The following is a 12,500-nucleotide window of genomic DNA, read 5'->3' on the forward strand; positions in this document are numbered from 1 at the left end:
CCTCTGACGAAAACCCTTTCCTTCCTTCCTTCTCCCCCCCTCTCTCTCTCTCCCTCTCTCCTCCCTCCCTCCTCCTTCCTTTCTTCTTCCCCCCCTCCTCTTCCCTCCTCTCGGCCAAGATGTCTTCGGGAATCATCGGGTGCCGGGAGTTCGTGGTGGGAGGGAAGTACCGCCTCGTCAGGAAGATCGGCAGCGGGAGCTTCGGAGACATTTACCTCGGGATCAACATCACCAACGGGGAGGTCAGTGGCGGCGCTTCTCTGTCCGTGCGTCCATGTGTTGCGTGCTTGTGTTTCTGTGGTCTACGTGTTACTCGCATTTTATTTCCTTGGTCTTTGGGTTCGTTGCCGTGACTTCTCGTCTGGCGCTGTGTATTCACTATTTGGCATTATCTATTTTGTTGTCTGTCTCATACTCGCTCTTGTTTTCTTTTTCTTTGGATTATCTGGTGCTCTCTCTCCATTATTTGTTACTGTTTACTCTTGTCTTGTTCCGTCCTGGTTCCCCTCGATTCGTCGAATAATTATTATGTTGTCTGTTGAATATTTGTTTATTATTCCATCCTTTTCCCTTTGCTTTGGTGTTGGTTTTGCTCGGTTTGTCTTCGTTCCAGCCCTATTGCAAAGAAAAATTTGTTATGGGAGTGTTGGTACAATTGATGGAGATTTTTGTATTTTGTATTTTGTATTGTTTGGTTTTTAGTGGCTCATTTGGTATTTGGTATGACACTTACCATTTCATTTGCCTTTGGTTTAGGATTTTCATGCTTATTTTGTTGAATATTTGTTTATTATTCAGGTCACATGAGCTAGTATAACAAAATGATTGTTAATTCATTAGTTATTTGTATGAATACCAGAGTGGAATATCTGAGAATTGTTTCATTGAAAGGGATGATTCCATGTTGGTAGTTTGGAAGAAAGTGTTCGGAAATGTCTGTTTTTATTAAGGTTTTGAAATAGAAGGTGATATTCTAGATTGCTTGCGAGAAATGAATGTTCCTGAAGTATTGGAAGTGTTGAAGTATTGATATATTTCACCCATTTATGCTTGTATTGCTGTCTGTGATTTTCTGTTTCCTTTCTTTGTACTCTCTTATGCCCTAAGTGCTCACTTTCTCTTTCTGCCTCATTCATAAAGGATTTTCCTGTGGTTCTTCTCTTGCCCTTCCTTCTCATTTACTTTTGGCAGGTTTACCAAATTTCCTGTCTCCCTTTCTTTGCATTCTCTTCCCTTCATGTTTATCTCCATTTCTCCTCCCCTTTCTCATGTAATTCACTCATTCTCTCATTCTCTCTCTCTCTCTCTCTCTCTCTCTCTCTCTCTCTCTCTCTCTCTCTCTCTCTCTCTCTCTCTCTCTCTCTCTCTCTCTCTCTCTCTCTCTCTCTCTCTCTCTCTCTCTCTACCCCTCCCCCTTTCCCGCCCTTCCTCCCTTCCTCCTTCCCCCCTCCCCCTTCCCTCTTCTCTCCCCTCTTCTCTCTCCTTCCCCTCTTCTCTCTCTCTCTCTTGCCTTCCATCCTGCCACTTCCTGTTCCTTTTATTTTCTTTCTTTCCCTTTTTTCTTTTCCTACTTTCACCATTTCCCCCTTCCAAATCTCTTGATAATGGAGAATAGGAAAGAAAATGTAAACAGAGATAGAGAGAGAGAGGGAGGGAGATAGAGAAAAAGAAGAAAAAATAGGAACAAGGGAAATTAAAGGGAAGAAAAGGTAAGAAGGGGGAGGTGAAGGAAAATGAAGGGGAAATTGAGGTCAGCCTTGGAATAGCATCTTTTCCTTGGGAGAGCGATGGAAACTACAATCAAGGTTGTCTTGACCTCGGAATGTTTTTTGTTCTTTATTCGTTTATTTCTTCCCCTCAGTGATTTTCTTCTGAGTGTGAGCTGAAAGCATATTTCGTTGATGAAAAGAGAGATTTTTTCTTGGTCAAAGAGAGAGGGGAAGGTAAATGTTATGAATGTGGTTGAAAGGTAAACAAGGTCGTGATCATTTTATTTCTTCTGTTTTATTTTCTGTTTTATTTGCAGTGTGTTTGTGCATTTGTTGTTTTTGTAGGTTGCAAATAACAGGGGAATTGACAAAGAAAAGCTATTTAGGTTTCCATTTCTGTGTGGTGGTGTTCTGGTCTTCCTTCTCCACAGAGTCATATTTAGGCTGAAATTATAGAGTCAATTATGTTATTGTTTGCATCATGTTTGGTTATTACTTTATTAGTCTATTACTTTCCGGTAGTGTAACAGTGATGAAAATATTTGTGATGGTGGTTGCATAAGGTGATGTAATTGTTTCATCATGCATACCAGTATGTAAAGGTTCAGCCATATGTTAGCCAATCAGAATACCTTTTAGGGACATGTTACTTTTGATTTGGTTATCTTCTGCTTTATTTTCCTATTTTGGGAAGAATCTCAGGCAGAATGATCCTCAAAGGCTCATCAGTACTTTCTTGATTAGTATTAGGGTTGAATTGAGGACTTCTTTGGGTGTTTTATCTTCTGTTGGTTTTGATGTCCTGGAACAGCTGTTTCTGTTGATTTGGATCAAACTCTCATAATTTCTCTAAAGTGGAATACATATCTATGCCTTTTAATAAGACAAGTTGTTGTTGATGTTTGTACTCTTAGGTATACCTTTGTTTTGATGATCTGTATCATAGCTAGGATTTTGACCAAGATTTTGATATGTCGGTGGCTTTTGGGCAGAGGCAGTTGGTCATCATTTCTTACAATGTGGCTGACATTTTTATGAGATTTGGACAAGGATTGGGAACTTGATGTGTTATGATTCACATATATATTTATTTTTATTGAAGTGAAATTGATGAATGTACTTTTACTTTTTTGACAGGGGAAACGAAGAAGGAAAGTGTGTATGTTTTGTTATATAGATGTAATACTGTGTATATTATTTGTAGTGGAAGTGTTAATAGATTAACTTCCTATTTGCCAAGATTAAATTACTTCTGTGAAGATGAAGGTGAACAATTAAGAAATTTTGATTTATTAGAAATATTGATTTTTCTATATAATTGAGAAGAAAATATTTACTTGTATTATATTGAGTGCTAAAGACCTATATACATGACAAGAGATTTAGCATGGCATTCTTCTATATATTTTGAAGTATTTGGCCCTACTCTGAAATGTGGTCTTAGCCTCCCAGCTTGCTCTAAAATGAAAACAACAGGAAAAAAAAAATTGAACATGATTGTTTTATTGCAGTAATGGAACAGCTGTTTTTTCATTCATAGATTTGAAACTTTTAAATTCAGAAGAGTAAATAAAAGTTCTTATTTTCTGTTTGTAATGAAATATTTAGAATTTTCTTGTAGATATGTAGGTCTGTACTTTGGTTTGGAATATTTCATTTCATTTATATTTTTAAAGGTGGTATTTCATTACCTTATTATACTGGAAATTGTTCATTGCCTTGCTTGCATATTTTTTTTTTACCTTATCAAACACCACCATACATTTCTTTTACTTTAGCTCAGCTTGTCTTACCTTACCGTACCTTGATTTACTTGACCTGGCTTTGGCCTCCCATGTTATTTCCTCAGTCATGACCTTACCTTGCTATGCTCTCTGCCTTACCTTTATTTTTCATTACATTACCCACTTGAATGTGACCTTACCTTACTGTATTGTGGATTTTTTTTTGTATTTTTATTTAACCCTTACTATATCCAGCTATCTTAATATTCTGGCATTGTATGTTATTTTACTTTTCTTTGCTGTACATTACTAATATTACCTAACCCGAACAATCTTTACCTTACCCAGTTCTTTTCTCTGTTGTACTCTAACAAAGCTGACCTACTTTTGACAGTTATGTTCAGGGATCACACATGCTCTAAAAAAAGTGCTGTTTCATTAACCTTTAACTTGACAACTGTGGCAAGAAGATAGTAACATTTCTGAACCCACTGCTGCTGGGAAAATGTAACGTCCACCCTAGCTTTGTTTTGTGAAATTTTTCAGCATAAAGATGGCTCCAGAAGTCCTCAGCCACCCGAGCTTCTTACCTGATTTCTCCTTTCCTTAGTTGTTTTTTTTCTGAAAATGTTTTTTATTAATATTATCTATATTGATGCTGTTACGATTATTTTAGACATTGTAATTATTATAGTGTTATTAATTTTACAAATAGCCATATAAGATGAAAGAGAATCTTTCTGAAAATCAAGGAAAAGTATAAACAAATAGGTAGTACTAAAAACTGATGCCTTAAGTTAAATTCACAATAGATATTGCATGTAAATATGTGCCATCTCTGGTGGCAATGTGTTAGAATTGAAAACTGCTCTTGGTTGCAGATAGGAAGAGAGAACCTTAACAATTAACATTTTTTTGGACTGTTGTGGAGTTTGAAGTTTTTATGTGCTTGAGGTTGCTATATCGTATATGCTTTTATGTTGCCTATTGTCATGCACATTCCATATTGGTGATGAGCTGCTTTTCTGAAGGCATTTTAAACCCTATTAGGACAGACTTGGTCTTGGAGAATTCATGGGAGTTGTAAAGGGGTAGGACCACACCTTCATGACCTTTATGACAAGCCAGTGAGAGAGGAAGGAATCTTAATGTCATCAAAGAATGATTTTACATGGTATAGCTTGTATAAGTTATTTTGGAAATGTTCATGACGAGGAGGGAAAAAAGAAAGAAAGAAAAAGTTAGCTCTGTTGCAATACAGTTTTATGCCAATTTGTAAGTTGTATGTGTTCATTAAATGGTTCTAATGGAAGTGACAGTGTTCGGTTGGCATCATTAATAGGAAGAGTTAAGGTATGGAGAAGTCAGGCATAAACAGTTTTCTTTGAAAATATATTTCAAAGTCCATCATTGCAGTATGCAAGTTACAATTTTTTTCTTTCAATTTTGATTTTTTTGTCATGCAATGTAGTGTAAAGTTATTCTTGGTGTGTTTGATATACTTCAGCAAAATGCAAGTTTATCTACATTTGGGCATACTATTGTATTCATCTTGGTGCACTTACCAAATATGGCCTAAGATAACTGTTGATGTAATCTGTTGAAATAGAGTATTTATAAAAAAACAGTCTGATTTTGCCATAAAGAGTGTTTGATTTAGAAAAAATAATGTTTGCTTGTATTAGAATTATTATAGATACTTAATATTTGCATTGTAGTAGGAAGAGGTTATACTCCTGTCTCAGAAGGCTGTGGTAGTGTTATTGAAAATATATAAAGACATATTTTTAAAAATTCATTAGGTTTTTTTTCGGTAGCAGTTGCTAATTTTTATTAATCTTGTTAATAGTCATATGTTATTTTCTGTATATAGTATAGGTATGACTTGCTCTTTTGATTTATATATGTATATATGGTTTACCTTTTTCAAGTCATATATTGAGTATAAGCTACTGTAAGAATAAATGAAAAAAAAAGGAAGCTTAAAAGAAATCCTGCTCACGAAGTGAGGTTTTGAACCACATTCCTGTATTTCTAATGGAGATTTAATCGAAACTAGTCGACTACATTTCTTGTATTGTGACGATATTCTCATTCATACCTTTTCTACAAGTGAGGTTTTGTTCTCCAAGCATGTATACAGCCCATGATACTACAAATGCATTGACATTTTATACGTTCGTGTGGCTCTTTGTCAAGCTACTTGTGGTGTCATGTTTCCAAACCAGTCTGATTATATACCACAGGACTTAATTACACAGTAATGAAGTCATGGATTGGTGAGAGGGAAATGCAGTACACTGATTTACTTCATGAATATATTATTATTATTATTATTATTATTGTTATTAGTATTAGTATTAGTATTAGTATTAGTATTAGTATTAGTATTATTACCATCATCATTATTATTATTATTATTATTATTGTTATTATGATAATAGATTCCAAAGTTTTTGAAAATTAGAATGCTACTTTTGTTGTGTTTTGTCATATATAGTTGATTTGCTAATTTCTTTGTTGATGGTGCTATACCATACCATAGACTCCCACACTATGTGCTATATATCTGTAAGTGTAGAATATTAACGGAATGGCAAATCGAGACGTTCTCTTATGTACCAGTATGTTGAATCTTCTCTTATTGGTGTGCTGTGAATATTTTTTTTTTTTTTTTTTTTCTCCATATGATTGACAGGTCTTGAGTCATTTTTTTCTGTTTGGGTGTGTTTCCTAAGCCCTAAACCTAAGGGAACACGCTTACTAAATTTTGTAATGCATGGGGAGAGACTTGAAGACTAACTTTACTAAATGTTGGTTTTCTTTGGTCTGTGTATTCTATAGGCTGTTATGGAAGTCTTCAGTGATGATTGATGATATTGTGGATTGTTTCGTGTATATATTAATCTTATTTTTTGTAACAGATAGGGGAGAAAAGTCATAAATTCCTTGTTGCCACATTTTTGCCACAATAGCAAAGGCATTCTTCAGAGAATCAGTGTTGTTCTGGGATGGGAATAAGTGTTAGATATTTTATATTTTACATGCTAACAGGAAAATAAATTGTGTATAGTTTTACTCCCAATGCAGTAGGAATAAAGAATAGAGTTGATATGTGTATTGAGGAAATGTGAAAAGGTAGCATTGCTATTTTAATGCTGCAAAAGAAAACAAAATAAGCCAAAAAGATAGTAGAAGTTTCAATGCAGGAATGGCTTGTAGAAGAATGAGGGAGAATCCAATAGATGCCGAGTCCCGGTCTGGGACCTGCGTGACCTTCTGTGACCCTGAGCGGTAGTGGTGTTATGATTATGAGATTATTGTTTGGTTGTTTGTAATACATTGGTATCTTCATTTGGGAAAATGTCTTTACAGATATATGAGGTGTTCTTTGGAATAAACATTTCTCTAGTAAATTGCATTAGAACAACATCCAGTATAATTAGTTGCAAAAAAAGGTTTATTAGATCATGTTGCATGTTTAGTTTTTGCTTTATTTGTTACAGGACTAAACTAAAATGTTTGTTGGTGGGTTTGAGAGAAAAATGAGAGAAAGAGAAAATGTCACCCCAATGTGTTGCTTTTTTATTTCAGTGATGGCTTGGTATTTTCTGTACACAGTAAATACAATTTACAAATTAAAAAAATTAATAAGGTATATCTCTAAGTGTGTGCATAGTAATGAGCTATGAAAAGACACACACAGTTGATTGAGGTAAAACCTCATGTCATGTATTTTCATTCATTATTAATGGTATAGTCATTAGACTAACTGAATTATTTGTATTCATATTTTATTAGGATTATACTATAACTATATAACTCTGAATAATACCTACAAGCAAAAACATAATATTTGTCTTATAGATGAAAATGTAATGCCAGTGGTAAGCCAAAGATTATTCTAGTTCAGTCATTTTTCACTTTTGTATAATAAGTGTTACTGTCAATCATGTATGAGACATTGTGTTGAGATTGGTTTTCATGATTATGGAAGTTAGTTTATGATTAATTCTTTAAATTGGTTGGAATTGTGTATTTTATAAATAATAAAGATAATTTTATGATGCTGAATCACTAAGAATACTATAAGGGCATTTTTTGATCAAGTAGGCCTCTGCTCTTGCCTCACTCTTTGAGCCTAATTTATGTATTTGTTGGTTTTGTGTAAACCCTTGCAGTAGCTCGTAATTTCAATTTAATTTACCTTATTTAATTTAAGTGTTGCAAACATGCAGTTTACATTTCCTGAAAATGTGATAGACCTCTGTCCTCCCCTCAAAAAAGAAAGAAAGAAAGAAAGAAAGAAAGAAAGAAAGAAAGAAAGAAAGAAAGAAAGAAAGAAAGAAAGAAAGAAAGAAAGAAAGAAAGAAAGAAAGAAAGAAAGAAAGAAAGAAAGAAAGAAAGAAAAATGGGGAGGGGAACACAAATAATAAAAGCAGAATGCAGGAGCATACTTTTTGGAGGCTATGCTGTGACTCTACTGCAGCAGGTTGTAGTGACTAATCAATGTTCTGCCTGGAACTCCTTGGCTCACAATTCATGCCACTAAAACTCTTTTGGATGTGCTCGCAAATTTGGATGGGTGGGGAGGGGGTGGGGGTGTTGTTAAGGTCAATTAAAGTGCTGGTGTTGCTCCTGTGATTGGCCTGATCATTTTTTTTGTCGGTCACCTTGGTGTATGTCTTCATGATTTACCTGTGTCTGTGATTGGTTTAAATGATTTTGATATGATTAACCATTTGTTTTTCTTTCTCATATTTTTTAAAGATACATTGATACCTTGGGAGAGAGTTTAATCACTTATTTATTGAACTGGTGTTTAACTCTTTAAAAATATGAATCGAATGAGATTTATTCTGTTTAAGTTTTAAGACAGTGAATAGATACTATGGATCAACATTAGGAGCATCATAAAAAGAGAAATATTGCATTGTTCACTGTTAACCCATGTGACACTTGGCCTTCTGCTTCGATAAGTCTTCCGCCATATGACTGTGATTGATGACTCCTAGAAGGGGTGCAGAGGAAACTGTAGCTGTGGATGTGTTTTTCATCACAGAAATCTATATAGACCTAATATGGATGCAGGAACTATGTGTATAAATATTAGTTTTGTGATCTAAACTGTTGAGAAAATCAGGAAATATCTTAGTATTTTTTTTTTTTGCTCAATGTAAACTGATGTGGAAAGCACCTGAATAAGCAAAACTTCCTAGCATTTGTACCAGATCAAAGCTGTAGCTAAGTACAATAGAATAGTGAAAATGAAAAGTACAAGTGGGCTCAGTATATTGAGGTTAGAAGGCTAACAATACTCAATAGAATAGAGGAGTGAGGAAAGGAATGATACGAATGCATTGGTATATCATTATATTTTATTTTATCTCCAAGTCAAATGATCATAAATTCTCAAAAGGCTTAAGTAGGTGAAAAACTGGTAGTAAAAGATATGTATGAGATCTCAGCTTGGTGTCATTGATACTATGGTGTTATCAGAATGAGTTTGAAAACTTAGATCTATTAATACATTTGTGTTGGAAAGGAAGACCACTGTTCCAGACATTCAGTAGACTTGAAACCTTTTCTTACCTGTTTCCTCATTCCATCAAGGCACATGCAACTAATACTCCTTTTGTCTTTGCAGGAGGTTGCAATCAAGCTGGAGGCCATGAAGGCCCGGCATCCGCAGCTACTGTATGAGAGCAAAGTTTACAAGATCCTTCAAGGAGGCGTTGGGATTCCACACATAAGGTAGGTGGCAAGGGACCGTATTTCCCCCTTCCCCTTATTTTTGGTCTTTATTTTTTCCTGTTATTCTGACTTGTATTCTTATTGTCTTTCTTATTCTCTTCCTTTTTTTCATGTTGGTTTATTTTTCTTCAGTGCTTAAGGGTCTGACTTTGTTGTTTGTTTGAATTGTTGTTATGTTTGGTGGCTGTAATCCATGACCTTGTAAATTTTTTAGTAATTAGTATTTTTGCTTCAGAAAATTATAACAGTTAACACTGGAGTTTGCATAAAGAAAACCACAGATTAGTGGAAATGTTAATTGTAAGAATAGCAAAGAATAGCAAAAAAGAAAGTTTTCCAAATATAGCCTAATAAGAGCATAGATTCTAGTACTCATCTTGTAGATGTAAAAAAAGATTAATTTGAATATCAAATATCTGAGGAAAGATGAAAGAAATTACATTCAGTGGATACTAATTTTAGCTTGTAACGAATTATTAGGATGAAATTTATTAAGTTACACAGAGTATAGATTGGAAATGGTAAGTACATTGTGCCTTATACAAACAGATCATTAATATATAAATAAATGTTCTACATAATATCTGATTGCACAAAACATTGCATATATATACTGAGGAGCAAACAAGCTCTTAACAGTGTCTTTTTTAATGAAGATCAAGTTGTCTGGATGAATTTAAATACCAGTCAATATTTTTTTGTTTCTGGTTGAAAAAGAAAAGTATTCATATTTATTTTTTAGGAATAGATTTTCTAAATCTGTTTTCAAAATGCCTTCAATCTTCATTTTACTATTGATCTTTGCCTTTTATCTGTTATTTGAGTAAAGAATGGTAAAAAGTCAGTATAAATACCCTTTTTTGCAAAGATGATATAGCTTGAGCTATGGACACTGAGTCAGTAAATGAAAGTGAATGAATGGGTGAGCAAGTTAATGAGTTGTAGAGTTTGTGAGTGGATGAAGAGAAACTTTCTCTCATAGAAAGTCCCTTGCCCGCAATCAGTGTGTGAAGAAAGTTGGTTGTGTTTCACAACAGCCTTTCTTCATAGTTCATTATTTAATATTTTTCATTGTTGGATATGCATTTTTTTCATCAAGTATTCTAAATTTATTGGTACACTTTTACAAAAGCTAATTATAGGGAAATATATTAGAATTATGAAGATATTTGTACTGAAATGCACAGCCACACAAATGGGCTCTCAGTTGATGCTCTGGTGAAGATTTCTCACAAGGAGAGAGAGTATGCTGAAAATGCAGGCCCAGCTGAAGCAAAGAAAGCTGCTAGGAATGTTGTTTGGCCTGCTGACCCAGACGCCTTCACACTCTCACAGACAGTACTCCCAACCCTTACAGCTTCCTGGTGATTGTTGATGTTTGGTTGCTTGGTTGAGAGGTTGTTTGTTTGTGTGTTTGTTTGTTTGTTTGTTTGTTTGTTTGTTTGTTTGTTGTCCTGTTTGTTGGTTTTAGTTTGTGTGTGTATCAGATGGAGAGGATACAAATAGGTGTTTTTTTTATTATTTGTAAATAGCAGTGCAGAAGTCTGATGGGGAAAATAACATCAAATAAAAAAATGCTGGAGATATAGTGGGTAGACTAATGAATGGGTTGCTTATGTGTTGTTGGTTCTTGATTAGCAGTTTGTGCAAGAGCTCTCTATTAGCATGAGACAAGGAAAGTTTGGAGTTATCACTTGATGACAAGATAGCTTGCTTATTTCTTTTCTTTTATTGTTTTACTTTCTTTTATTGGGGGGTGGAGATGGGGGCAGAGGATGTTTGTATTTATAAAGGGAGTAGTTGTTGTGAATTGTTAGGTGCCTTGATGCAGATTTTTAAGTATTTCATTCTTAATGTTAACTTCAGTAAATATTGGGTGAATTATTCTATATCAGGCAGGTTCCTGGTAATGAGAGAGAAAGAGTATAGCAATTTTTAGCCATCACAACAGTGATAGAAAGGATTTTGTTCATTGTGCATGAGAAACATGGCTTGCCACTGTTATTTTTATTGTGGTGGGTCGGGCTGTGAATGCATCTCTTTCACCCCACCCCCCTCCCACCATCTCCCCTCTGTCCATCTCTCCTCCCTCCCTATCTCCCTCCCTCCCTCTCTTTCTCTCTCTCCTCTCTCCTCCTCTCTCCTCCTCCCTCCCTCTCCCCTTCTCCCCTCTTCCCTCCCCCCTCCCTCCCTCTCCCACTCTCCCCTTCCCCCACCCCCTCCCCTCTCAAGGATGTGCTTTATGAATGCTCCTGTGAGTGTGTCATGGAGTATTATCATAGCAAAAGATGACTGAGCTGTGGTGTGCTGTTCTAGTGTATATTTATTCTCTTTTTTCCTTTCTTTTTTTTTTTCCTCTCTACTTTAGGGTGTTGGGGTATAGAGAGGGAGAATTGCGTGAATGAGATAACGCCAGAGATAATGTGAAAGTGTGCAGGATGGGAGACTAAGTTAGTGCCTCTCTCTGTGTGAACCCGTTGGACATAATTGGTAATGTGTGTACGACGAGTGTGGGAGGGGGTGACCATGTTATCTGCTCTTGGCCTACTTTCGGGGCAAAACTTTCAGCTGCTCCCGTGGTTTGCCTGCATCCTATGTATTTTTTATATTTTTTTTTTTCCCACCATATATGCAATGATGGGTTAATAGCATCCCAGGGATTTTGTGGGTATTTGTTTGTTTGTTTGTCTGTCTGGCAGGAGACATTTTTTACACCACTGAGGTGGGTTTATTAGTGGCCTGGGGGGAACTGGTTATAATTTTTTCATTGTTTTGTTTCATGTGTTCGTTTGTTTTATGTATTGCTGTGTCTGGTAAGGGATTTCCCCAGTGGTGAAAGTGTTATTAGTTTTTTCTACCCTGTCATTTTAAAGATTTATAGGTATTAAAGTGTAGTTCCTCTTTGTATGCATACTTATATCTGGAATAAGTAAAAAGTGAAAGGTATAGATAATGGTGAAAAAAATATATTTTCAAAATTCTTGTTTTCTATCAGTAGGGTATCTATAACATTTAGCTTGAAGTAGAAAACTGAAAATTCCTGAGTCTGGAGAGTGTAATTACTTATATTATACCTTTCATGGTAAATTAGATTCTTCATTGTCAACTTTGCAATGAGTTGGGACAGATAGTTGTAATTATAAAATTTTAGATTTTCTTTTAGAATATAAATGAATGAAAACATTCACACGTGTGCGCGCACAAGCACACATATACACACACACATACACTCACACGTGTGCACACTCATAAGCACACATGCATGTACATGCACATATATGTAAATATATGGGAGGGATTTTTAGAATAGTAG

At 35.2% G+C, this 12,500-nt stretch overlaps 1 protein-coding gene across 2 annotated transcripts in view; it reads left to right on the forward strand.

Moving 5' to 3' along the window:
- Window positions 1–12,500, forward strand: part of LOC125039797 (casein kinase I) — a 35,003-nt gene that overhangs the window by 647 nt on the left and 21,856 nt on the right. For both annotated transcript variants that reach the window (XM_047634074.1, XM_047634073.1), the window contains exons 1-2: window positions 1–242; window positions 9,081–9,187. The exon at window positions 1–242 is cut by the window's left edge. In XM_047634074.1, coding sequence (XP_047490030.1) covers window positions 120–242; window positions 9,081–9,187 — 230 coding nt within the window. In that variant the 5' untranslated portion in view covers window positions 1–119. The remainder of the gene's footprint in view (window positions 243–9,080; window positions 9,188–12,500) is intronic.

This window comes from Penaeus chinensis, chromosome 27, assembly GCF_019202785.1.
Source record: "Penaeus chinensis breed Huanghai No. 1 chromosome 27, ASM1920278v2, whole genome shotgun sequence".
NCBI lineage: Eukaryota > Metazoa > Arthropoda > Malacostraca > Decapoda > Penaeidae > Penaeus > Penaeus chinensis.